This window comes from Delphinapterus leucas, chromosome 7, assembly GCF_059928025.1.
Source record: "Delphinapterus leucas isolate spDelLeu-1000000601 "Yukka" chromosome 7, BTC_Dleu_Yukka2, whole genome shotgun sequence".
Lineage (NCBI taxonomy): Eukaryota > Metazoa > Chordata > Mammalia > Artiodactyla > Monodontidae > Delphinapterus > Delphinapterus leucas.
The window spans coordinates 928,238-954,329 of record NC_143135.1 but is presented as its reverse complement, the minus strand read 5'-3'; the positions used below and the strand labels follow the sequence as shown (position 1 = coordinate 954,329).

Below are 26,092 nucleotides of genomic sequence, written 5' to 3'. Positions count from 1 at the left end.
GAAACTGCTTGTGTCAACAGCAGAACACCAGGCCTAGGGGAAGCCAGGCCTCTCCACCTCCTCCTCGGACGGACAACAGCAAAGCTCCGGGGTCTCCTGAGGAAGCTCGGCCAGCAGCCTCGGGGCAGACCCTGCTGAGGGGCCGGCGGGAAGCAAGGGGCGGAGTGGTCAGCGCGCGGCCTCACCGCGGACACACACGGAGGGCGGCCGCCGCACCAAGTCACTCCGGTCACTCGGCGAGGCGCGGCGGGGCCACCCACCCGTCCTGCCGCGGGTCCAGCCGGATGCACCAGCAGCTACAGTCCGCGGCCCGGCCCCACGGCCCGCCCCCACCCACCCCCCCAGCCCGGCGCGCGTGCGCACACTGCTGGCTTGGGAGCCATTTCGCGGGGCCGAGGGGGGCGGGGAGCGACTGCGCAGGCGCCCGGCGCCGGAAAGGGCGGGGCGGTGTTGCGCCGGCGCAGTGGGCAGTGCGGGGGCGGGGCCGGCCGTCAGCTGACTGTGGCGGCGGCGGCCTTGCGGGGTGATAGTTAGATCGCGGTTCCGCGCGAAGGGTCGCCGGCGCGTCACCTCTCGGAGGACGAGGCCTGAGGCCGGCCAGACCATGGCGACCACCGTCAGCACGCAGCGCGGGCCGGTAGGCTCCGGCTGGGGGCGGGCTCCGCGGCCTCAGGGCGCAGGGGAGGGCCCGACGCCGGGCTCCGGGCAAGCGGAAGGGAGTTCCGGGACGGGGGCGGCCCCGCACCGGGTGGGTCCCCGGGTTGGGGGAGGCCCCGCACCCAGTGGGTCCTCGGAAGGAGGAGACACCCAGAGAAGCACCCTGAACCCTGGACAGGCTCTTGGATGGTGGAGGCTCCCAGGCCCGGCTCTGTTCCTCGGTTTCTTAAGTGACAAATGAGGGTCTGGGAGCCGCGAGCTGGGAGTGCCCTTCCGCGCAGCCCTCGCGTCCTGTCTTCTGGCCCAGCTTATTGTGTCGCTGCCGGCGAGCGAGTCCAGACGGGCTCAGGCCGGCTCCTGGGGACTCGCCTCCAGCCGGGCGTTCAGACTGGGTTGGGGTGCGTCCTCACGAGTAGTGAGGTTTTTATCACAGCGTCTTGAAACGTACGGTAGACGGACACCTGGGTCCTTCTGAGTCGGGACAAGGTTCTTCTGTGGACACTTGGATGTGCGTTCTCTCAGAAAGCCGCTGCTGAGGGCAAGCCCCCGGCTGCCGGGGCTCCTCACCCTCGAGTCGGGCCTGACAAGTCTTGTTTGTGTTTCTCCCGACTGGCGAAGAATCCACAGAACGTTTTTCTGAGTTTGCGGAAGACCAGGGCTTGTTAGAAGCCCCCCTGGGCACAGATGCTCGTTCTGAGCGTTTGAATGGGACCTGATGGGAGTTCCTAGCCGACTTGGGTGTGGAAACGCCCCAGTCAGTAGAGTGATTTCTCAGCGTTTGCACGTCTTCACCGTCACTGCGGACAGTGAAAGTGTCTGTCGGCACTTTGTCATTTTTGGGCAAGTGGCTCATCAGAGCAGCACAAGGAGCAAATTAGTGGCTCCCTGGGGAGGGGAGCGGTGGCGCAATGGGCAAGCGGCCCGGCCCCGTTCCTGGCCTGTCACGTGTCCTCAGCCTGCTGGGAACTCAGAGCCCTTGTCGTCGGGAACCACAGGCAAACACACACAGCCGGCTCGGGGCCAGGCGAAGGGAGCGCTTGGTGAAGGTGGGCCCCTCCTCTCACCAAGGGGGACGTCGGCCATGTGCTGTGACAGGGCTGCGACAGGGCCAGGGCGGCGGACGGTGTCCGGACTTGGGGCCTGTGCTGTCGGGGTCTCGATGACCCGGCCGACCGGCCCTGTGCGGTGCTTCCCGGCGTGTTCTCTTGTCGAGTGGTCGTGGGCCTTCTGTCCGTGTGTCGTGGGCCCCATGCGTAGACCAGCAGGTGTTTGAGGGCTGCCCTCCATGACCTGTGCTCGTGCAGTAAGGTTCGGTCTGGGCCAGAGCTGCTGGGGGTTCAGGGGTCTTGGGCGCCCTGGAGCCTGTGCGGCTTGCCCAGATGGTGTGGGTGCTCTCGGTATCTTGGGTGGCACCGTACGGTGACGCCTGCCATCAGGGTCTCACAGAGCGTCCACTCTCAGACCCTGAGGTCTGAATTCAAGTCCGGGTGAACGGTGGCCTGCCTGGGCCGGGGCCGGGGCCGGGCTGAGTAAGGGTGTTGGGGCAAGGGTCTCTGACTGGAGACTTGATGGGGTAGCAGGAGCTGTGGGGTGGTGGGAGGGGAGAGCATGGAAAGCAGAGTGGGACAGGGTCTGGGAGATGGGGGGGCTGCTGCTTCAAGGCCAGGAAGGGTCCTGAGCAGGGCTGTCTGTGCCAGAGGGCGGGGCCGCCAGTGCAGCTGCATCTGGCCTTGCGTTTGATCTGGTTGCTACAGTGGACTGTTTACTTTTTACTGTTTTCTTCCCCCCTAAGGTTTTTGCCTGGTACACATCCTCTCGTTTCCACATCTCCCCGCTGGCCCACCCCCTCTGGGTTAACTGTATTCGTAAAGGCTTTTTTGCCGGTTATCAGACTTGGAGAACCCCTCCTTTTGTGGTTTTCGGGGTCTGGTGGAGACCTCTTCCTTTGCCAGGGTGTACGGACTTGGCGTTGAAGGAGCTCCCACGTGCTGTCGTGTGTGTGGTGCGGTGGAGGCCCCGCGGGACGGCGTGGCTCGTGGCAGAAGCTGCAAGTCCAGCTGGGGCATCCGGCAGGTGCTCCCCATGCCGGGTCCTGGCTGGGCGGCTCTCCCGAGGGTCCACCCTCGGCCGGGGGGCCCCAGCCCTACCCACACAGGATGGGGTTCAGCCTCGGCCCAGGGTCACTCAGCAGGGCTCCCAGGGCTTGGATTCACGCTCGCTTGGGCTGACTCTGAAGTCTGACTGTCTCTTCCCGCTCGTGGTGAAGGAGGGACAGGCAGAGTCCTTGGGCATGGGAAACAGAAGCCGGGGGGGGTCCCACGGGTCTGGGGAGGTTCCCTTTGTCCCTGAGAAGGGGAGCCTGAGGGGCTAGGAATTTGCTTAAGTTCCAGGAGATGTGGTGTTTGCGTCTGCAGGTGAGTCCCTCCCTGAATGGCCACCGAGGGATGCCCAGCCCTGTGCTGTCTGCCCGCTTTCAGCAGTGCCGGTGTTTCTGTTCTGACAGACCTTCTCCATGCCGTGATTTTGTCTGGTCCACGAACTACTAAAAAGCACCCGATGGGCACCCACAGCAGTACCTGTGTGGGGGCCCCGCCCTCTGAGGTAGAACTCGGGTCGGGGGGGTTTGCGGGACCCGCCGCTGTTGACCACAGTGCTGCCGGTCAGCTCGACGGGACGGCGGCCAAGGCTTGGTCACAGGCTACGATGTGTGGTGTGTCCCATTGAGTCCAGGCCAAAGGGGGCCAGTAGGGACCACTTGTCCCGCTTTTGGAGATGCTGGTTGATCAGTGTGGCCCCTCCTTCCTGTCCTCACAAGCCTTTGCACGAATTGATAATTGACTTCACTGGGGGTGACAGAGGGTGATAGTTGAATTTTTTGTTTTAATTTATTTGGGCTGCGTTGGGTCTTTGTTGCTGCGAGCGGGCTTTCTCTAGTTGTGGCAAGCGGGGGCTGCTCTTTGTTGCGGTGCGCAGGCTTCTCATTGCAGTGGCTTCTCTTGTTGTGGAGCACGGGCTCTAGGCATGCGGGCTTCATTAGTTGTGGCATGCAGGCTCTGTAGTTGTGGCTCGCGGGCTCTAGAGCGCTGGCTCAGTAGTTGTGGGGCACGGGCTTAGTTGCTCCGCGGCATGTGGGATCTTCCCGGACCAGGGCTCGAACCCGTGTCCCCTGCATTGGCAGGCGGATTCTTAACCGCTGCGCCACCAGGGAAGCCCCTGATGTTTGAATTTTGTCACTTGTTCTGAATTTATTAGCTGGACCTGTTTGTACAGATGAACGCTGTCTGGTTGTCCTTAAATACAGTCTGTATGGGAAAGGCAAGACAGCTGCTTAGTTCTTTCTCTTTCATTTCCAATGTTCAGAGGAAGGAGTTGTTTTTCTTTTTAGGCCTGCGCTTGGCTTTCTCTTTTTCGGGTACAGTTGCGGACCCGCACTGTTGGAGTCTGGACCATCGCCCGTGTCCCCGTGAGCTCTGCTCTGGATTCTCAGGGTGAGTTAGGAGCGCATCCTGGTTTAGGATGGCCCCGTCTTCCTGTGATTTGGACCTTTTTGCGTGTGGTGACCCCTCTGGCCATGCACAGGCCTTTCTTGTTTGGTCTGATGCCACATGGCAATGCCAGCTTTCTTTTTGGGAGTGTTTGCCTGATGGGGTTTTCATTGTTGGACCACATCTTTCAGAACATGTGTGTCAGGTTGGTCTGTTGTCAACAACATGGAGCTGGATTGTTAAAAAGTCAAATCTGAAGTCTGTCTTCTTCATTTTTTAGCTGGAATGTGTTAGATAGTTTTATGTGTATAGTTATACACACACACTTTTTGTTCCTAACACTTTTCATTTGTGCTTTTATTTGTTTCTTTTTCTCTCCTTGCCTTCTTTTGGATTGATTAAACATAGTTTTTTAAGTTCCATTTTTTGGTTTCTGCTGGTTTGGAAAACACATGTTGTCATTCTGTTCTCTTTGGGGTCATCCTGGAAATGTTAACGTACGGACTTCGCGCTGCAAGGTTAACCCTTGTAACTGCCCTCCTCCTGATGGGTTGCTGCCTCTGGTGGCCTCTCCCCATCCTCCCAGGGGCAGTGTTACCTTGATAAGCTGGTGCTTGCTCACAGGGACTGAGACATGTGCTGCTTTCTCTAGTTCCTGAAAGGTGTGTTTGCTGTCTGGGATTCTGGGCGCACAGTCTCCTTCTCTTGGGACGTGAAGGTCCCTGTGTGGCATCTGCCATTGAGCTGCTGGTGGCAGATTCACCTGTGCTCCAGCCCTGTGCCTCTTCCCGCATCTGAGAGCACCCCCAGCCCCTCTTTCCGCTCCCCCGCTCTGCTCTCTGTCGGTGTCTGTGGCATCTATCTGGGCATTGTGGCCAGCAGCTCTGTGCCCGTACCCTCCCATGTATACGGCCTGGGGGCTGCCCGGCCCCTGCGTTACTTGTCGTTTCTCAGACACCTGGCCAACTCCTCGGGCTCCCCGCCTGCAGTCCTGCCTGGGTACCTCCCATTCCACCCACCTCCCTCTGGTGATTCTGCTTCACCACCAGCTGGACAGGAGCTGGGTGGGAGGATGGCGGTGCGGGGCTGGGGGCCGAGGAGGGGCAGCTGCCTCAGCCGACAGTGAGAAGGTCCTGCAGGTCGGGAAGCCACCTGTGCTTTGCGAGGTGCGGGGGTGACCGAGTTGGGGTGGGGCTCGGGCGGGGCCCCCGCAGCGGCTTGTCTGGCGGGTTCATTGTGGGCATGGCCGCGGCAGTGGGCACAGGTGCGATGGCCTCTCACTGCCTAGGGTCGCGGTCTTCACACGGGTTTCCTTCCACGGCTCCTCCTTTCTGTCCGTCTTGCTCCCTCGGGGGTCTTGGGGAGTGTCAGCGCCCACCCCACTCATCCCCAGGCTGACCATCCTGAGCGGCTCCCTGTCTCCCAAGAATATCTCACACGGACCCGCCCTTTCCTTCCCTGGAACCCTCCCTGGCTTCCCCGTCCCCTTGGGCGGCCTCGCCTCTCCTGCCCACTCAGCCGCTCCTGTGGCTCTGCCTTCCGAGCAGGTCCAGCATCGGATTCCTTCTCAGCCTCTGCTTCACCCACACCAACCACACCCCTTCGACTGGTCCTGCCCGCCCCCACCCCCCACCCCCCACTGTCACACGCTGGGGCCGGGCGCCAGGCAGAGCCAGATGTGCCTGCGCAGCACCTCACCTGCCCCGGCACCTCACCTGCCCCGGCTGCTCACCTGCTCCGGCACCTCACCTGCCCCGGCTCCTCACCTGCCCCGGCTCCTCACCTGCCCTGGCTGCTCACCTGCTCCCGTCCTCATCTCTGAGTCAGAGCCCATCAGTGGCCTCGGTGTGACACTCCTGTCCTCTGCTGCGCCCTCCTGCTCTCCCTTGCTTGTTCTGCTCCAGCCACCTCCCTGCCTCAATCTGCCTGGCGGGCTGCTGGCCAGGCCTGTGCACAGGGCCCTCCCAGGCTCTGCATGACCGCCGCCCTCATGCCATTCAGGCCTCTGCCGAGGTGGCGTCTTCTCCCAAAGTGGCCTCAGCCGTCTACACCGTCTTACCTCACCGGCTGTTCACCTGCCCCGGCGTGCTCACCCTGTGATTATTTACAGCGCTGCGACTTTCAGCAGTTGTCTTCTTTTGTTAAACTACGAGCGTCACGGGAGCAGTGATTTCCCCCCAGCATTTGGCGTGAAAATCCACACATACGGTGGAGTTGAAAGACTTGCAGTGCGATGCCCGGCCCCGGCGCCCCTTGGCCCATCATTGGCTGTCTCATTTTACTCAGATGTGGACAGGGTGATCCATCTCGCTCGCACCCAGACCCCGGGCTAGCGTGAGAGGCTCCGGAATCCCTGGGCAAGGCCCCGTGGAAGACGCTGCTGTCCTGTCAGCATTGTGGTCTGGTCCTCGTTTGGGCCAGTGGCGTTGTCTTTCTCGCTGACCCTCCGGTGTCCTCGTGCTCAGTTAACGCCGTGTCTCGGTCCCCTCGTCCGGAGCTTGTGTACACTGTCCGGCAGGGCTGGGACTGGCTTGAGTGGCCTATCCAGGTTTGGGTCATTTAGAAAGTTGGGGGAGGCCTGAGGGATAGGAATAGGGGAGGAGAGCTGACACAGAGGTTTTTGCAATGAAACCTGGAAGAGGATTGTGGCGGGAGGGGCGAGGGGGGAGGGACTAAGTGGCACCCTCTGGGGAGCCCCCCACGGCGCCAGCCCTCCCTCCCTGTTGCTTCTGGGCTTTTTCCTCCTTTCCTGTTTCCTGAAACCAGGTCATCGGCAGGAGGTGCTGGAGACTTGAGGAAGGAGCAGGGTGTGTGTGTCTGTGGGGGGCGGTGACTCGTGTGAAGACCCATCCCCGTGGCTGCAGGTGTCGGCTGGCAGTTGGAGTTCTCCTTGTAACTTCCTTTGGGAAGATGCTGAATTGATGGAAGAACGTCAGTGACCCGTCCCGTGACTGGCAGGTGTCTCTTAGGCCTCAGCGGCCACGTCCTGGGGCCTCTCTGTCGGGGTGGGATGCGCTGGGATGAGCGTGCAGCCTGCTGCTTGCCGCAGGCCTCTGAGGCTGCTGTGCGACAGGGCCTATTGGCTGGTGGGGCAGCCGTCAGCTGCGCCGGGTGCTGAGCCCCACATGCCCTGCCCTGACCCGCCATCACCCTGGGCCTCGCCCCTTCTGTTGTCTCTGGCGGGCGGGCCTAGGGCAGGTGTCCCCAGGGTGCCTTCAGGCGGGTGGCCCTGCAGGCCTGGAGGCTCCTCCTCCCTGGGCTGTGATCCCCCCTCCCCCGCCCCTCACAGGCTCTGACCACGTGGGATTGGTTTGTTGGGCTCTGTCCCCCTCCCTTAAGGCCTCAGCGTGGCCCGCTGTCCCCGCGTGGCTCCTGTGTGGACTGTGCTGAACCCCAAAACCAGGATGAGTAAAGAGGGAGCACACCCCCAGGAGTTTCATTTCATTCTAGTTTCATGACCTCTAGGAGCTCCTGACAAGACAGGGTCAGTGAAGGAACAGAGAGGCCTTTCCTGACCGGTCACTCTCGGCACTGAATGTCCCCATGCAGCCTGCTCCCTGTGGGGTCCTTGGCGCTGAGGTGGGCAGTCATTCCTCAGACCAGCAGGCGGGGGTGGGGTCTGTGCGCCAGCGACCCCTGGGAGAGTCATTTCAGTAAGACGAGTACCGGGCAAACGGCAAGGAGCCTGAGGGGCTCTGGATGGGGTGCGTTTGGGGGGTCACGGGGGCCTGGTCTTGGCGCTGGCAGGAATTGACGATTGGCGTGTCCCGGGCATCTCAGCCCTCCTGAGGGGTGTGGCCCACGGGGTGTCACCACCCGCTTTCCTTCGAGGGCCCGTCCTGGAACCCCCTCAGCTGCACTACGCGCCCAGGAAACGGAGCCTGCGATGCCCTGGGGAGGGAATGGAAGGCACTGCGCTCCTCTCCTGGCAACGCCGGGGCCTCTGGGGGGCAGCCTCCGGGGGCACCCTCCCCTGCCCTGGGCTGGGTCCTTGATGCAGCGGAGGTGTGAGACGCAGAGCTGGCTCCCAGACAGAGGGTCTTGGGGGGCGGGGGGCACGGCTTGCTTTTAGAGAGAAGCGGCGGGAGCGCTAGGCCTCTGGGTGCAGAGTCGGCGTGCGGGCTGCTGGGAGCCAGCGAGCGCCCTTGTGTGCGCTTCCATCAGCCTTGGTGGGAGCGCATGATCTCCAGGCCCAGACCCTCCCAGGGACCTTCGATAGGAAAGGCGCTGGGGGCGCTCGCTGGGGGAGGTGCTCTCCCAGGGGCGCTGTGAGCCAGGTGGGTGGGGTGCTGTCTGGGCCCCTGCCTGGTGCCGTCTGGTCTGCGCAGCAGAGACCCCCGTGTCATGCGGCGCCCGGACGTCAAGTGGTCCCTGGCGGCTGCTGTGAGTGCAGTTGCCAGAACTCGCTGTGACACGCTGGGGTCCTCCTTTCCGTTTCCACGAGTTCTTCAGGGCCCGCGGCTGGGCTCTGTGACGTCCCCTGCGCGGCTGAGGGGCCTGTGGCCCCGGTTTCCCCCCCAGCAGCCAGACCTCCATCGTGGGTCCTGCGGCTGCTCCCTCCCGTTCACCTGGGCTCTGCTCGCACTGTGGCCCCTCCAGGCCCGCACCCCCCCCGCCCGGGGGGCGAGCAACGGTGCGGCTGTCGAGGGCTCTGAACACAGGGGGTTAGGCCGTCTGGCTGTGGGCCGTCTCTCCGTGCATGGTCTCCTGCGGTCTTCTTGGGAGTCGTCACTCTTGGAGCCCCCAGGCTCCACCGGGCTCCACACTCAGGTGTGTCCCTGGGAGCCGATGCCTCCCCATCACTTCACCTGTCCAGGGCCAGGTATCCGGGCTTCTGGTGGTTAATCTGTTGGGTTCTTGGTCTCCGGGGCGTTTTTGCATGCGAGTTGTGTCTCATGGAGACATTTGAAGGGTATCAGCACAGAGGCCTTTCCAAGTCACTGGACATCCAAGCTTCAGGTTTCACCCCGTGAACAGCGCTCACGGTGGACAGGCCTTGCTTGCGGCGGTCCTGGTCCTGGGGAAGGGATCATGGACACGCGGACCAGAGCGTGTGAGGCCCCCAGGCCCAGCGAGGACGCGAGGCCTGCTTTCAGGGCGGAGACGCACTCGGGCCTTCACAGAGCCCCCCGTTTGCTGAGCGTCCTGATGCCGAGAGTGCAGGCCCTGGGAGGGGCCCGCAGGGTGGATATCTTGCCGCCGCGGACCCTCGTCCTGGGGGCGGGTGGCGCCCAGCTCTGACCGCCGTGCTCTCCGCAGGTGTACATCGGGGAGCTGCCTCAGGACTTCCTGCGCATCACGCCCACGCAGCAGCAGCAGCAGATCCAGCTGGACGCACAGGCTGCACAGCAGCTGCAGTACGGAGGGGCGCTGGGCACCGTGGGCCGCCTCAGCATCACCGTGGTGCAGGTGGGTGTGGCCGCCTGCGGGGGGGGGGGGGTGGGCTGTGGGGGGAGGGGGCCGGAGCGGGCGGGGCGGGGCCTTCGCTGTCATAGCGTGTTGCCACATGGATGGATGGGGCTTCCCCTGATCCCGTTTTTCCGGAAACACATACCTGGTGGAGAGCGATGGATGCGAAGATACTGACGATCGCCCGGGTTTCGCCAGGAAGAGTTAGAGAAGGGGTCCGGAGCACCGCTCGCCCTGCCGGTGCCGGGGAAGGGGTGGTGTGGCTGCTGCCTGGTCATCCCGGCCCCCGGGAGAACCAGAGGTGCTGTCAGGACAGAAAGGGCGCTGCCACGTTGCTCTGACGGGCTGCATCAGGCCGCGGGAGGCAGAGACATCTGTCCATCCGTCCATTTGTCCGCAGCAGACACCAGGGCCGTGCCTGGAGGGTCGTTGTGCCCAGTAAGCTTCGGGGTGGCCTTCCTCAGACGCTCGTGTGCCTGCAGCGCAGCCCAGTCGATGTCTCAGGGGAGCCACTTGGAAGCGGGCAGGCCAGGCCTCCGTGTCCCCTCCGTGGTGCCGGGGGCGCGGGAGGAGAGCACAGTGGCAGACGGGCCTCTGCAGAGGGCAGCAGCCGTGAGCAGAGCACGGTCTTGGGGCCAGTCGGGGTCCAGGTGAAGGAAGGCGCCTCCCGCACTCACGGGCAGCTGGCCTTGCTCAGACCACGAGCATCGGATTATTCAGGTGGAAAAGCCTTAGCGGCTAGACAGAGACAAAACAGCTGCCTTGAAGCTATCGAAAATCAGGCCCGTTTCAGACTTTGCTGCTACATGTTTTCCAGAAAATACCAGGGCAGCTTCTAGGAGTTTTGGGGGGAAAATCTGCCGTCCTGAGAACTGCTCTAGTGAATTCACAGTGAAGACAACAGCGTGTGAGGGCTGAGGCCCTCTCCCGGGCGCTTTCGGGAAGACATTGCCCATGCGATCCGTGTTTGCTCTTGCAGACAGAGGAGCAGGAAGTCAGCGGGTGAGGAGGGCAGGGCAGGGCGGCAGTAAACGCCTGCGTCGCCCTGAGGGCCGGGGTGCAGTGTGCCGATGGCGATGGCGAGCTTGGGGGGCAGGTGTGGAGTGGCCCAGGTATTATCGAGGAAAGTACAGCTTGAACAGGAATCGCCACCCTGTGCCAGGGGCTGCTTCAGGGCCAGGCCCTCCTGGTGCTGCCCGCTGGGGGTCCTGTGGCCTTGGGGCTCGGCTCTGAGTGGGCACCCTGTCCTGAGCTGGAGTTCAGGGCTCCCTCGGGGTCTGTGTCGGGAAGATGTGGGCGAGGCTGGAAGGCCCTGCGCTTGGTGCTCCTGGGGGAGAACAGCCGACTTCGAGGCGCACCCACGTGGGGGCAGGCGGGTGTGTGACCCCAAGGCCTGTTGCCAGCGCCCAGGGGATGGAGGAGCCTCGACCAAAATGGGGGAAATTACAGGAGGAACAGGCCGGGAAGGAAACTCGCGGTTCGGTGTCGGACACGTTAAGTCGAGGATGCTTTAAAGGCAGGGGGCCGAGGCCGGGAGGCTGTGGACTTCAGGGGAGAGGTCCAGCAGTGACATAAGGTGGGCATCCTGAGGGGCTCAGGCTGGTCCTGCGCGGAGGGGTGGTGGCTCTGGGACGTGCGGTCGTGCGCAGCCCTGGCCAGAGCTCTGGGGAAGTCGGCACGAGAGTGGGGGATGCGGGGGGGCAAGGAGGCTCGCAGACAGAATAGGGGCTTGTGCGGAGCCTTCCAGAGGGGAGAAGAGAGAGGGTGTCAGTGCAGGCAGCAGGGCTTTGGGGAATTTTTTGCTGTTTTTTAAAAAATCAACCTTACTCAATATGATTTACATATGTTAAAATGCACTGATTTGAATTAGCCTGTGTTTCAATGACCTCTGACGAGCCTGTCCACCCCTGTGATGAAGAGAGCTTCCCCAGCAACACAGATAGTTCCCTCTGCCTGTCGGTGGGCCTGCCCTTGACCGCAGTGCTGACCAAGCTCAGGCCCCGGGGCACTTCCCAGAGTCTGTTGCCCAGCAGGGACGGGGGTCCCAGCCCCGGGCCGCTGTGAAGCGCGGGCTTCTGTGTGAGCGTGAGTTCCCATTTCAGAGTGGACTCCCAACTCCCGAGCTGGGTGGAGTCTGCTTTGGAGAAGCTGCCAGGCTGGTCCCTGCACTGCCACACCGTGGCTTCTCCCAGCTGCCTGCGGGACTCCTGCGCTCTGGGGGTGGGCGGCTTGGCCCGGCGGGCTGGGTCTGAGCCCGTCCAGCAGCTCCTTGTGGCCTCACGGGGTTCTGCTTTGCGTGTCGCTGATGACCGATGGTGGGGAGCGTCTTCTCACGTGCTAATTGGCGTTGAGCTTTTCTTCTTCAGATCTTCTGCCTGTTTTTCAACCATGTTGTGTTCTCATTGCTGAGGTTTGTGAGTCCGTTATGTCCTGGACACGGGTTTGTGATCAGACTTGATGCTGCAGACGGGGCTGCTCTGTCCTCCTCACGGTCCCCAGGGAGCCGCCAGCTGTCCTTCCTCGGCCGTGCTTTTGCTAACCTTGCCTAAAAGATGACAAAGACTTCTTCTGGTTTTTCCTGTGCAAGTTTTATAGTTTTAGGTTTTACATTTAAGCCCATGATCCACTTTGAGTCAGTACTTCCTGACCGACAGCCTGATGTGCTCATCGGTGTTCACGTTTTCGCCTACAAACGCATCCCAGCCGTCCCAAGCAGCGCGTCTGGCTTGAGGTGGGCCCGTGACCTATGTGAGATGTGGGTGGGCTCCGCCTCATCTGGTGCCCAAGATGAGTTGCCTGCACCCCTGGCCCCCACGCAGCCCTGGGCAGGGATGGTCACTGCCGAGAGGCTCCTGTGCGGGAGGGGAGGCCGGGGAGCCAGCACGGTCACTCTCCGAGGGCGCAGGGAAGGCCTTGACTGGGCCCTGCTTCTCCGGGGCGGCCCCCGTCCCCCTGCTTCTCTTCTCGGTGGCTCTTGGCTCTGTCCCGGGACGGCCTGCCCTTTTCACCCTCCTCCTCCTCTGGGTGGGGATCCAGCCCCTGCCTAGCAGCAGCCGGCGTGTCCTGAGTGTCAGGCACGGTGCCGGGTGCCTTATCGCAGAAACACTGGACCCAGCCTGGACTTTCTCCTCCCTCCTGGGTCCCAGAGCACGGTCGTCCCTGGGATTGGTTCTGGGACCCCACAGACGCCACAATCCAAGGATGCTCAAGTCCCTTATATAAAACGGTGCAGTTTTGCACGTACCCTACACACATCCTCCCGTGTACTGAGTCATCACTGGATTACTCGTAACACCTAACACACGGTAAATGCTGTGTGCATGCAGCTGTAACACAGTGTAAAGCTATAAAATTCGTTGCTGGTGTGGCAAATTCAAGTTTTGCTTTTTGGAACTTTCTGGAATGTTTTTTCCTAATATTTTTTATCTGTGGTTGCTTAAATCCACGGATACGGAGGGCTGACGGTTCAGTTACAGCCGTGTTCTGGTGGGTCGGCACCCAGAAAACTCTGGAAGCCGTGAGTGGAAGGGGCGGCCCACTTAGCTGAGCTGCGGCTTCCACTGTGACGGCCGCTGCCCCGTCTCATACACTGGCTTTATTTCAGGCCAAGTTGGCAAAGAACTACGGCATGACCCGCATGGATCCGTACTGCCGACTGCGCCTGGGCTACGCGGTGTACGAGACGCCCACAGCCCACAACGGCGCCAAGAACCCGCGCTGGAATAAGGTCATCCAGTGCACGGTGCCCCCGGGTGTGGACTCCTTCTACCTGGAGATCTTTGACGAGGTGGGGGCCGCGCGGGGGCCACTCAGCCGCTCCAGAACTTCAGGTTTCTTGTGGCTTTGTGACAGGTGTCCTGGTGTCCCCAGCATAGTGAAAAGCACGTTTCCCCTGCAGAGTCTTTAGAACTTGCATTCAGACACGTCACCACCCTGTGTCCAGCGTGTGGGCGTCACCCGACCAGGCAGGTCAGGCAGCCGCTATCTGTACGCAGCTCAGGTGTGACGTGGTCAGGGCCCGTGGCTGGGTGGCGTGAGTGGCAGGAACCTCCCGAGTGTCGCTGGGCCGTCGGGTGCCCTGGGTTCTAACTCAGCCTGGCCCTCCGAGGGCCTGCCTGGGCGTGTCCCACCGCTCCTGAGGCCGGGTCGGCTGCCCCCTCACCTGTGGTCGGCTGACAGGGCTGGGGGGTTGGGGGTGGGCAGCGGGGCTGGGAAGTGGCCACAGTCCCCAGGGTTCTGCCTTCCTCCCTTCCTCCTGGGTCCTCCCTCACACCCGGCCCCATCGCCTCTGGGGCCCTGGGGTGGAGGGGAGCATGTGGTTTGTGGGGGAGCGCACGTCTGCAGGTGCCCGATGGAGCCTCCCTCCCCCTGCGCCCACAGGAGGTGGAGAGAGCGGGGCGGCCCCGGGCCGTGCACACCCTGCCGGGAGGGCTGGGGGAGTGGGGCGGCCTCTCGGGCAGCCCTGGGGTCACCGCCATCTCCCATCGCCCCCCAGCGAGCCTTCTCCATGGACGACCGCATTGCCTGGACGCACGTGACAATCCCCGAGGCGCTGAGGCAGGGCAAGGTCGTGGACGAATGGTACAGCCTGAGCGGGCGGCAGGGCGACGACAAGGAGGGCATGATCAACCTGGTCCTGTCCTACACGGTGAGGCCGGCCGGCGGGCCCGTGGCCACTGGGGTGCCGTTCCCGGGCTTACCCGCATCCCCGCCCTTACTCCCAGGTGTTTCTGGCATGTGGACGCGGGGAGGGGGTGCAGGGACCCCGGGTGGGACCGACTGCCCAGCCTCACGGCCACCGCCCCTGGCACCTTGTCTCATCCCCTTTCGGGTGCTGGGCTGATGCACAGCAGGTCCCAACACCAGTGAGTTTACCCGTGAACATGCCGTCGTGCCTCTGCAACGGGCGTTTCTATGTAGACGGAAAGCCACCGTTGTACTTAACTAAAGAATTATAAACAGAGAGAGGCGGTTTGACCCTGGAATTTAAGCTTAGGTTTCCTTTCTTGAGCGGGGTTCTCTGTTGGCCACGTCTCAGCCGTGGTTCAGCAGGTCTGATGCCACCTTCTACCCGAGTCCAGCAGAGGAGGCTTCGGGGTGTCGGTGTGGGCAGGGACTTGGTGATGCTGGACGGGACGCAGGGCCTGGCTGGACCCACCTCGATCCTGGGCCGGTGACTGGGCTCCAGGCCCTGCGCTGTCCCTCCCAGGACGCTCTTGGCGAGGCTGGGAGTGATGAGGCTCGGGTGTGTGCTGTGTTCTTCTCTGACCCCTGATCGTCTTTGGTGTGTTTCAGTCGCTGCCGGCTGCCATGATGATGCCGCCTCAGCCCGTGGTCCTAATGCCCACTGTGTACCAGCAGGGCGTCGGCTACGTGCCCATCACAGGTGTGTGCTGCCTCTCCTCCCCGGGCGCGTGCCCTTGGGTGTTCGAGCAGCGGGGAGGCGCGTGGGGGTTCGGGGTGTGGGCTAGAGTCTGGGCCTGGTCTTCAAGGGATGCCCGGAGAGCCTCCCCAAACCAGGGGTCCACTGTTACGTTTGAATGTTATGTGCACGTGTAGGAAATAGGGTTTGTTTTTTCTCTGTCGGCACAGAGAAGGTGAGTTGAAATTTATGGAGATGTTGAAATGGGATTTCTAAGCATTTTGAGTCACCGCAGCACAAGATCACTTCCTGTTGGGTGGACGGACCTCGGGCTCCAGCGTTGCTGTTTCTCTCCCATCTTTTTGCCTTTATGAGCTTCTTACCTTACGCGCTGGTAACCTTTCTGAATGCGTGGCTCGCACAGCACAGCAAAGTCAAGTTGGACTGTGGCTCTTCCGCCTTTGGATTTTTGAGCCTTCACGTCAGCCTGTGATCGGCTCCCACCCTGGGCCGTGACGGGTTCTGGGCTCAGCTCGCCCCCCATGTGAGCCACCATAAAACCCGGGCAGTGCATGGGCGGTGGGAGGCTTGGGGCACCGGAGAGACCAAGTGACGCCGAGGATGCCGTGTGCACGGTGGTGGCCACGTCCCCGAAATCCTCTAAACTCCATCCAGAGCGAGGTGAAGACTGTGGGGCCCCAAGTTAATTGCCCTAGGACCGCCCGCCTCCCACGCTACAACCCAAGACCCTCCTGGCGGAAGGGGCCTAAGGAGAGCCAGGGTGCCCCCTAAAGTTTGTCTCCACTGTTCCCAGAAGTGTCAGAAATGCAGGCGGTGGGGGTGTGGCCTGGATGCGGGCCAGGGCGGATGGCGGGGCCTCACGGAGTGAAGCTGTCAGCCATCCCCAGTCCCGGGTTCCCTTTCCTTCCTCCCCGTTTCTGAAAGGCGGTGGGCGAGCACCTTCCTGGGCTCATGGAACAACCTGGGGGCCCTGGCCTCACCGGGTTTGAGTGCCCACCTGGGACCCAAGCGACCTCTCACCTCTCAGGACGGCCAGGACTAAAGGCCGGTGGGCGAGGGGTGTGGGCAGGTGCTCGGCCCGGCTGGCCCAGGAGGGACTCGGAGGGGCTGGGCTCTGCTGCTGCCTTGGGAGCACGTCCCGTCCCCTCTGTCCCTGGAGGCAGCCGTGTGTGTCCAGCGCAGCCTCAGTCGCGCACCTGCAGCCGATGCTACCTCATCTCAACACTTGTCAGCCCTTCTGCCAGTTTTGGTTTGGACAGCGTTGAGCCGCCTTTAGGATCTTCTGACTTCAGACAGGAAAGGAAATCATGTCCTAAACTTCTCAGTCCAGCGCTCCCAGCCTGGTTCGGCGGATTGTTTGTGCTTTTGAGTTTATAAGAACTAATGATTTTATTTTATTTTATTTTTAAAATTTATTTATTTATTTTTGGCTGCATTGGGCCTTCGTTGCTGCACGCGGGCTTTCTCTAGTTGCAGCGAGCGGGGGCTACTCTTGGTTGTGGTGCGTGGGCTTCTCATTGCAGTGGCTTCTCTTGTTGTGGAGCATGGGCTCTAGGCATGCGGGCTTCAGTAGTTGTGGCCCCCGGGCTCAATAGTTGTGGCTCACAGGCTTAGCTGCCCCGCGGCATGTGGGATCTTAGTTCTCGACCAGGGCCCGAATCCGTGTCTCCTGCATTGCCAAGCGGATTCTTTTTTTTTTTTTTTAATTAATTAATTTATGGCTGAGTTGGGTCTTTGTTGCTGTGCGCGGGCTTCAGTAGTTGTGGCTCGCAGGCTCAGTAGTTGTGGCACACAGGCTCAGTTGCTCTGCAGCATGTGGGATCTTCCCAGACCAGGGCTCGAACCTGTGTTCCCTGCATCGGCAGGTGGATTCTTAACCACTGCGCCACCAGGGAAGCCCTGCAAGCGGATTCTTAACCAGTGCGCCACCAGGGAAGTCCCAGAACTAATGATTTTAAATCCGTTTCTACTTTTCAGAGAGGTGTTTGACTAGGCTCTGCACTCGGTTAGGCGTGGAGTCTCTGTTAACACTCTCCTTCCTTACGTTTGTCTGGGTTCCCCCACGAGACCATCTCAGGACAAGGAGTCAAAGCTTTGTCTTGGGGTCCGGTGGCGCCAGGTGCTCGGACTGAACCTTCCAGCAGTTGAGAGGCCGTGAGGTTCTCAGTTGTCACCTGTGTCTAACAAGGGAGTGAGGGGACGTGGCTGGTGTGAGGGAGTGATACCAGGATCCCCACGTGTAGCTGGCGGGGCTGGGTGTCCGGGGCCCCAGGGCCTCTGCTCGAGCGCACAGGCCCCGGCACGGCAGTGCTCGTGAGCACCTTGCCTCGTGGGTTGTCTGCTGTCACGGGGAAGGCTGGGCACGCGCTGGGCACGCGCTGGGTGAGTTTTCTTTCCTCGTCAGTGTCTGTGATGTGAGTGCCAAGCTGGGAAAGTCTGTTCTGGAATGTGTGACAGAGGAAATGGCGCGAAAGGAGCGTAGACTGGGTTTGCTGTTTCGTTCTCAGGTGGAGGAAACTGTTTTGTGGCCTTTGATGGATGAGAATTGACCCCTGTGGTGTATATACACACGTTCTTAGGCTTGTTTTTGCCCCTGCCACCCCCGCTGTGAAGTGGGCTCATGTGAGATGCCGGGGACCAAGTGGCGGGGGGCTGCTCGCCCCTGGTTTCTCACAAGTGTCTGGCCAGTTTCTGAGGTCACGTTGGGAGACGAGACCTGGGGGGCCGACCCCCGGGGCAGCTAGCCCGCGCGTTGGAGGTGCTGCTTTCCCTGACCCCTGTCTCCTCGCAGGGATGCCTGCCGTGTGCAGCCCCGGCATGGTGCCTGTGGCCCTGCCCCCAGCCGTGAGCGCCCAGCCCCGCTGCAGTGAGGAGGACCTGAAGGCCATCCAGGACATGTTCCCCAACATGGACCGGGAGGTCATCCGCTCTGTGCTGGAGGCCCAGCGGGGCAGCAAGGATGCGGCCATCAACTCCCTGCTGCAGATGGGCGAGGAGTCCTAGATGTGCCCCGCTGCCAGCCCGCCTGCCCGCCTGCCCGCCCAGCTCCCAGGAGCACCGTCCCCAGCAGATCCCCGTGAACGCGCCCTGCGTAGCCCCTTCCTCGGACATCTGTGTAGCCCAGTCCACACCCTTGTTCGGGATGCATGTGGTTTTCGGTTCCTGCAGCCGTTCTCGACGTGGTCGCGGCGGGTGGGGGGCCTCTCCCGCATTGGTCGGAGGGCCGTGTCCCGTGTGCGCACCCGCCTTCCCACCGTCCCGGGAGGCTCTCCTGGGAGCAGCTGCCCCCACCAGGGCCTTCGTGCCGAGCCTTCTCTGGTTTGATTGGTGGCCTGCGGTGACGCGACCTGATCGGGTAGGCCCATTAACGCAAGGCACACAGAACCCACTGACAGCGGGTTTGGGGTCACTTAGAAGTTTCAGCTGAAAACTTATCTCCTCCCCTTGGTGGTGTTCGTGGGCTGCTCACCCCCGTCCAGCCTCGGCTGCAGAGCTCAGCCTGGGTGCAGAGCAGCCAAGTCTGGGCGTGGCGTCGGGAGCCTTGGCCCGAGCCCTGGGCCCTCAGTCTCTCCTGCTGTCTCACCCGCCTCTGTGTGATGCTGTCCCGAAGGGTCACCGCTCCTCCCCAGGATGCACTCTGGCAACAGAACTAAAACTGGGGTGTAAGAAACAGATCCAGTCTTGTATTTGCTTATTAAAGGGCATTTAGGAACGCCTGGCTTTTACTGCCGATGTTAATTTAGGGAGACTAGGTTGGGCCCAGGCCTGTGGGTCAGTTTGGGCGACAGAGAGGGCAGTCTGGTGACCGTCAGTGCTGGCAGGTCTTCCCAAGAGGCAGGAGGCGCCCTGCCGTGTGGATGGCACCCTGGCCCTGGCTCCGGCCGCGGACAGAGAGGACAGGGACAGGCTGGGTGATGCCCCGTGGAAATCAAATCTGAATGGTGTCTCCGAACTGACGCACTGGCTGTGGCCACTGCGGTCCGCGGTAAGTCGCGGTCACCGCTCTGTCTTTGGAGTCATTGCCTAGCCTTTGGACATAGAAGTGGATCCCAACCGTGTGGACGTCAGTGGAAGGCCAGCCCAAGGAAGTTAGGAGGACTCAGGCTGCAGCCCTTCCCTCCATGTAGGTTAAGTGCAGTGCCGCTTTCTGTCTCCCCCGGGCGTGCACGGTGGCCCCGGCTCGGGGAGACCTGCGTCGGTTGGTGGGTTCGGACCACTTGTGCCTTTGCCGCAGGCTCTTCTCAGATGCTTGAGAGCGATGGTTCCTCGGCTGCAGCCCTAGACTGTTGGGCGGTGACCTGACCACACTCAGCGCAGCTCCACACAGGCCGGGCCCCCAGCCCCAGGTGACCCTGCGCTGCCCCAGCCGCCCTGCCCGGGCCTCTGTTCACAGGAGTCTTAGCTTCAGGGCGGCTCCAGACCTGCCAGCTCTCATGGTCCTTTTTCATGGTTGCTGCTTCTTTACTAGGTCAGAGGAAGGTCATGCCCTGTGAGGCCTTTGTTAAGTCAGACGCCCTTCCTGCCTCGGCTGCCCCTTCCTGCCCCGGCTTCGCGTTCATGTCCGCGCTCACCATCCAGGCAGCCCCTGGGGGTGGGGTGGGGGCCGTCTGGCTCGGGCGCCCGTGGCTGCTGGGCCCAGGGCCGGGGCACCGTGCAGCTGGCTGCTGCTCTGTGCTGGTGAGGAGAGAGGCGTTTCCAGCAGGCGCCCTGCGTTTCTGATCATTCTGTTGGGGTCCAGGGTCCAGATTCCTCTTTGATTGTAAGATACGTTTTTACTTTTCAGCCTTCTAATTTAATAAATGGTCTGTGTAAAATAGAGAAGTCAAGTTCTCCAAGGAGAGTTGACCATTTTTGTTCTGATTTAACTCGGCTCGTAACAAGCAGGTTGACAGCAGTCACAATAAACTTACCAGCACACTAGTCACAGGACTCGTAAGTGAAGGCAGAGCAGGGCACAGGCTGGATTCTGACTGGGAGCCTGACATGTTTCCGTGCAGCGTGGGTTTGGTTTTCTGGTTGGGTTGGGGAGGACAGGCCGCAGACGCTGTCCTCCTCTCCTGTTTCCCGAAGCACCGGCCTCTCGTTCCTTCGTTGTCCTGTTTGCAATTCTCCAGGCCGTCCCGACCCGGGAGTAGGAACCGAACATGGGCCACAATGTGTCTCCCCTTCTAAGAGGGCCCACGTCGCCCGCCTCGGAGCCAGACCCCGAGTGCAGGGTCCGGCTCGGGTGCTGGGCCCCGCAGCCCTGGAGCACACGGGGTGGGGCTGGCCCAGCCCTGAGTCAGCGGGCACTGGCCCCGCTGAGGACGTTGTGCAGCCGGGGATTGGGGGCGGGAGGAAGGGGACCCACTGCCTTCAGGTACGCCCCCCCCCCCGCCCCTGTTATCCCCTGACAGTTTTCTCAGGCGCCCTCCTGCCCCGGGTCAGTGTCACAGTGAGAGCTTGTGCCCAAGGCCCAGAGGAGTTGTGTGCGGGCGGGGCCCAGGCACCAGGGACACGATGCAGAGGGTAGGGTACGCTCAGTGCTCGTGTGTCCCGGGTGCTCGGCCCTGTGTGTGGGGCGTGAGCCGCCGGGAGGCGCGGCCTTGGCTCGTTGAAGTGCTGGCTGAGGAGGGGACTCGGCCCACAGAGGGAGGGGGGAGCCCTCCCCACCGCGGGCCCATGTCTACACCACCTGCAGCCCGGGGAGCTCCAGGTGAGAAAGCCGCTTGGCGGAAGCAGCAGCACGTTTCTGGAGGAGCTGGTGTTGGTCCCGGGGCGCCAGCTCAGATGCAGGCGAGCGGGACCCCACCCATCCCAGCCGCCAGCCTCCCCTGGAGCAGCACGTGACAACCTGCAGTGTCGTGGAAACAGAATAAAACGCAAAGACCAAGAGAGTTAAAAATACCCACCCAGAAATGGAGAAGAACAGATAGAACTCTTGGAAATGCAGATACAGTCATGCAGTTGACCCCTTGGTGGGCAGGCTTGTGGCAGATGGGACGTTGCTGAGGGATGGTGGTCCAGCGGGGGCTGAAGAAACCCACTGCACGCGGGGCCCAGAGGAGGTGGGGGGACGGTTGGTGCCTCCGGTCGGGAGTCCTGTGAACCCCAGGGAACACGAGTTAGATGTGCATCGAGTGTGTGAAACAGGCCTGAAACTGCCGAGCTGGGCGGGGGCGGGGGTGTTACTTTGGGGTTGGCGGGTGGAGCTGGGGACAGGGGACGCGGACATTGCCCAGGTATGCGGCCTGCCCACGTCTCGGGCCCGCCACCCCTCGCGTGGACGTCCATCCGCAGCCGAGTGCGGGCTGGGTGTGCAGGCGCCGGGCAGTGGGTACCGGGCCGTGGTGGTGGCGGCGACACTTGCGTCTTTCATGTCGGAGGTCAGACATGGCCCTCCTCTCGGCCAGCCCGTCCCAGACGGCAGAGGGATCAGTGGCGTTCTGCCAGCGTCCATCCCAGTTGCACGTTCCAGGGCTGGGGAAATGACCAGTGGGCAGCTGAGTGGCCCTGTAAGCCCCAGTTTTAAAGGAGCCTTGGCATTGCTTTGGGCCCCTGTGGTCAGTGGTGGCCCCTCTGCCCTGGGGGTGAATGCCGTGAGCCCCTCTGGGAGGAGGTGGGGACCACCGCCCTGTCCGCTTGCCCTGGTGCCTTGGGGCTCTCCCGAGGGAGCCCAGCCTCTCCTCTGGCCGATGGTTCTGGTCTGAGGACCGAGCAGGTCTGGACCTTGGGCGAGGGGCCGTGGCCCCCACGAGGAGGCTGACAGCTGTCTGTGCTGTCACTTGGTTCTGTTCTGAGTCCGCAGGCTGTCAGCGGCCCGTCCAGCTTGCCCCCATCACCACAGGTAGTCACTGCTCAGGGTGTCCGGTTGCCTCTGACCCCTCTGCTCCTGTGGGGCCTCAGCCCCCACCCCATCACTCTGCTGCTGGGGAGCCAGCCCCGTAACGGCATCTGCTGTCTTCAGCCGCACTGCAGAGGTCACCCGCGCTGGTTCTCGGCTGTGCAGGTGCCCTCTCACCTGTGCAGGTGCCCTCACCTGTGCAGTGTCCCCGCGGCCCTGCTTAGCCTCCACATCCCTTCCTCAGCCACTGCGAGGGCCCTCCTGGGCTCTCCACCCAACGCGGACCGCGGTCGGTTCCGAATTTCCAAGAGCCTGCCCGGCAGTATGGTGAATCTGCTCCTAGGGCATTTGCTCCTGGGCCACAGCCAGCCCCCCGACTGGGTCCAGAGCTTGTCAGGCTCCAAGATGCTTTCCCAGTGCCTGCAGCTGCAGTGGGCCCACGCTGTCCCAGCCTCCACGCTGACACCCCGCTCAGTCATGGGCAGCAAGGAGTGGGCTGGCCCCGCAGCCATGGGGGCTCCGAGGACGGCCATCGCGGGTCCAGGCTCCCTTCATCTCGGGGCTTCCTGGGGTGGCAGGTGCTGCTGCCTTTATGTTGAGCTCCGGGCCTGGTGCTCAGGGCCCCCCCTCAGGCTGCAGGATGACTTCTTGTCCCCAGCCGGCCCAGGAGGCCCCTCACTTCCCACCAGGAAGTCTGGAGACTCTAATGGGTGGGCCGAGCACCCTGGCAGCGGCTCTGGTCCTTCCTCTGGGTTCCCACATCTCCTGAGTGCTAGGGAGATGGCACAAGGCCCGGATCCTCACCCACGTCCCGGCCAGCCCTGCAAAGGGAAGACCCAGGAGCCAGGAGCTCAGGGAGGCCTCCTGCCGAGCCTCCCGTCCCCCTGCAAGGCTCCTGACCTCCACCTGCTCCCCATGGCTAGCGGGGCAGCTTCCCAGCCTCTCTGGCAACTCCCCACCCTCCCCACACCCAGCCCCTCTCGATTGGGTCATCCAGACGTACCCGTTCCCTTTCCTCTGCTTGGTGTCCATCCTGCTGGGATGCTGGGCGGTCAAGCACGGGCTTCTGCCCGCACAGCAGGGCTCGGTCAGCACTTGTTGGATGAACAAATGCAGGAGGGATTCTGAGCTCGGCCGGTCCCCCTCCCCGCCATGGCCCCAAGGGTGGCAGGACCTCCCTGGGCTGGGCTTCCGGGTTCACGGGGCTCCCAGAGCGCAGAGTCTGGGCCTTCAGGGCCGTCTTCCCTGTGCTGACAAGGAGAGCGGTTTATTATCGTTATCTCTTCCATTTTTATTTTCAGAAGTAATGTTCAGAACATCCCTTGGAACTGTTGATTTCTGAAAAGCAACCTTTGTGGAAGCAAAGGCTGCAGCCCAGTTTGATGTTTGACCTGTTCTGGAGGCAAAGCCCCGTGTCCAGGGCCGTAGTCCCCTAGCGCTCAGCGAAGCTGTGTCCCCATCACCCCGAGGGCGGAGGGCGGGAGACAAGCCAGCGCGGCGAAGCAGAGCGCGGTGCTGCTTGGGGATGAGCCTGTCAATGGCGGTCTTGCTTGAAAGTTTTCTGTGCTAACAAGTCAGTCTAGTGAGAAACACGCGGTTCCCTGAGCGCAGGTGTCACTGGGAAACGCATTAAACCCAGTGATAACAAAACGTTCATTCAGTAATTTGTAACGTTGTCACTAAGGTAATTATCCTCAGTGTCTATTAACTGTTAGGTACTGCCAAGATTAAAGCAATAAACCTCATTTAGGACAAAATGGAAAAGTGAAAAATTACAAAAGTTGCAGTGCAAGGGTTATTAACTCAGTGTGGAAGAGCTGTTTTCTTTCTGACATACAGCTGGCCCGCTGTTATTCCTGTGGACATCCGGGCAGGATGGACAGAGCGTGTGGACTTCACACCAGCGCAGGGGGACGCGTCCGGCGCTGGCCGAGGGGCGTCCTGGAGGAGGGCCCGGCTGGGGCCTTGGTCTGGGAGGGGCTCTGCTGAGCTGGAGCTGTGGACGGACCGCTCGGCGGCCAGGCTGAGCCCTGGGCTTGTGGGCGGGAGCTCTGCCCCCCGCAGAGCTCCGTGCCCCCTGCTTCCACAGCTCTGCTCTCAGGCCCCAGACAGGCTGGGAAACCAACGTGGCTTGGGTTCAGCGAGGGAGCAGATCGGAGGGCGAGTGAGGACGTGACCCCAGGGTACCCGGACAGCAGGAAGATCCGTGCCAGGCACCCTCCACACCCTTCCTAGGATGGAGCTAGGATGAGTTGTCTCGTAAAGAGCACTGGCGGAGTTCTGGAAACGTCTGTGACCTGCCCGGGCCCCACGCCCTCGGCCCTTCACGAATCGCACAGGAGCTGCCCCCAGTGAGCCTGGCAGCAGAGCTGGGTCCACTCAAGCTGCAGAAGCCCACGCGGGGTCCGGGCGGGCCACGGCACCAAGCAGAGGATAAGGGCGCCTGGCGTCCGCTCTGATGGGTCAGGGAGCCCAAGACCTGGGTGGGGGGACAGTGGGACCCCAATCAGGCCCCTGAACTCAGGGCTGGACCTGGCTGACCAGCGGTGAGCCTTGCCTGGAGCAAGATGAGAGCACAGAGCCGCCCAGGGCTGAGAGGCAGCACCTGGTGGTCCCAGGGTCCCATGTCTCAGCCACCCTCAGTGACCGTGGGGTTGTGGCCTCTGGGAGGAGGTGGGGTGCAGCTTGTCCAGCGTCAACTTCAATAATAACATAGCCAGTTGTTTCACCAGCAAAAGTGAGTTTATTCGGGAATAGCAGAGGAATTGCAGCTCAGTATCTGTGAACCGTGGTGGCCCACAGGCACATCCAGAGAACAAGGAAGGGGATCTTGCTTTTATGGGGAAAAGGGGGAGTTGGGAGGGGCTGTGATATCCAGAGCCCATTGGAGGAGCTGGGGGTCCGGAGTAAGGAGGCTTCCCATGGGCTGGGCCGCTGCAGTCTCTGATTGGCTGGGCTGCCGTGGAAGGAGAGGAGTTTCCTTCCTTCCTCCGGACGGCTGGGTGGTCCGTAGAGATGCCTTCCTGTCAGGGGCGTGCAGGGGGACGTCTCTTCCTGTTTGGGGTAGTTGATGATGCACTGAGGGCATGAGAGCTTCCCCTGCAGGCCTGTCCGGACTCCAACTTTAGCTCAGTTTCCTTAATTAATTCCACACCAGGCAGAGAGAGAGCCTGCAGAGAGCACATCTGGACACTGGTCTCCAAAGTGAGCTCTAGTCTGTGACGGGTGAAGACACTTCACACACGTGAGCTCTGGTCTGTGGAGACGGACACTCATTTCACAGGTGCCTTGGAAACGCTTAGTTTTGTAAGAGGTGCGTGGGTTTAAGGAAGCAGTCGTGCCCTGAGAATGACTGACGTTTAGGAAATGCTGTGTTTTACACGTGGGTTAACGAAGATACGGCTGGGGCATGACTCGGCCACAGCCCCCCCCACCCCGCCGCCCCAGGAAATCAGACTGTGAGACTCGGCAAGTTTACAGTTGACTCCAGTGGTGACCAAGGGGGGTAACTGTAACCTTGTCAGCCCTCCTGGACCAGCTCCGGCCCAGTCCCAGGGTGGCCTGCCCTGACCAGACCTCGGTGACGTGAGCAGGAAAGGCCACTAAAGAGACCACAGGCCCCGCCTTCCCCAGGAGCTGAGGACCGCAGCCCATGGGGGACAATGTAAATCACTGTGGCTGCCGTTCCCTGGGTGGGCAGGCGCACACAGAGCGCAGAGGCAGGTCACGTGATGCAGGAGGCCCCAGAAGCCCCCCGCCCCGCACACGTTCGCCAGGCTTCCTTGGCCCCGGCCAGCACCGCCTTTGCCTCCCCAGTGGAAGCCCCACCCTCTCGTAGCTGCCCCTGCCCATGTGGACACTCAAGCCGGGGCACCACCCCAGCCTTGCCCCCAGCTCGTCCCATCCCATTCTTGTGCTGGCAGTGTTCTCCACTCTGGATGGGGCAGCAGAAGAGAAGGGCAGCAATCCCTGCCCTCGGTGGAGAGAGAAGCGAAGGTCAGATACACAGCAAGTTGACGTGTGACAAGTGCCTGAAGGAGATGCCCCACAGAGGCGCAGGGAGCGCTTCCCACACTGATGCCCTCTGCATTCCCCCGTGGGCCTCCCCCGTTGGCTCGTCTGGTCTTTGTGCAGCTGTGAACCAACCTCCTTATAAAACCCACATGTTTGAACCTTCGGATGACCCCTGACTCTGGCCAGTACTCCCACAGCCCAAGACTGACCCTGGGGGCCTCTTGCCTCCTGCCCCGCCTGTCCCTCCCGGAGGTCCAGCAGGGGTGTGGCTCTGGACAGCCCGGCCCACACATGGAGGGGACATCCGCCAGGACCAGGAAA

The 26,092-nt window shown here is 62.0% G+C and overlaps 1 protein-coding gene across 1 annotated transcript; it reads left to right on the top strand.

The window, feature by feature from the left end:
* Positions 1-471: 471 nt before the first annotated feature.
* TOLLIP (toll interacting protein) lies at positions 472-19,760 on the top strand. Its single transcript, XM_022565344.2, has 6 exons — positions 472-637; positions 9,402-9,551; positions 13,156-13,338; positions 14,047-14,199; positions 14,847-14,937; positions 17,726-19,760. The coding sequence occupies exons 1-6, from the start codon at positions 605-607 to the stop codon at positions 17,935-17,937; spliced, it is 822 nt and encodes a 273-aa protein (XP_022421052.1). The 5' UTR covers positions 472-604; the 3' UTR covers positions 17,938-19,760.
* The last annotated feature ends 6,332 nt before the right edge of the window (positions 19,761-26,092 follow it).

What these genes read in the sequence shown, in the direction of transcription:
- TOLLIP (XM_022565344.2), top strand. Translation starts at nt 605, where the DNA reads ATGGCGACCACCGTCAGCACGCAGCGCGGGCCG. An exon ending in TCAGCACGCAGCGCGGGCCG is followed by an intron (nt 638 to 9,401) that starts GTAGGCTCCGGC and finishes TGCTCTCCGCAG; the next exon opens with GTGTACATCGGGGAGCTGCC. An exon ending in TCAGCATCACCGTGGTGCAG is followed by an intron (nt 9,552 to 13,155) that starts GTGGGTGTGGCC and finishes GCTTTATTTCAG; the next exon opens with GCCAAGTTGGCAAAGAACTA.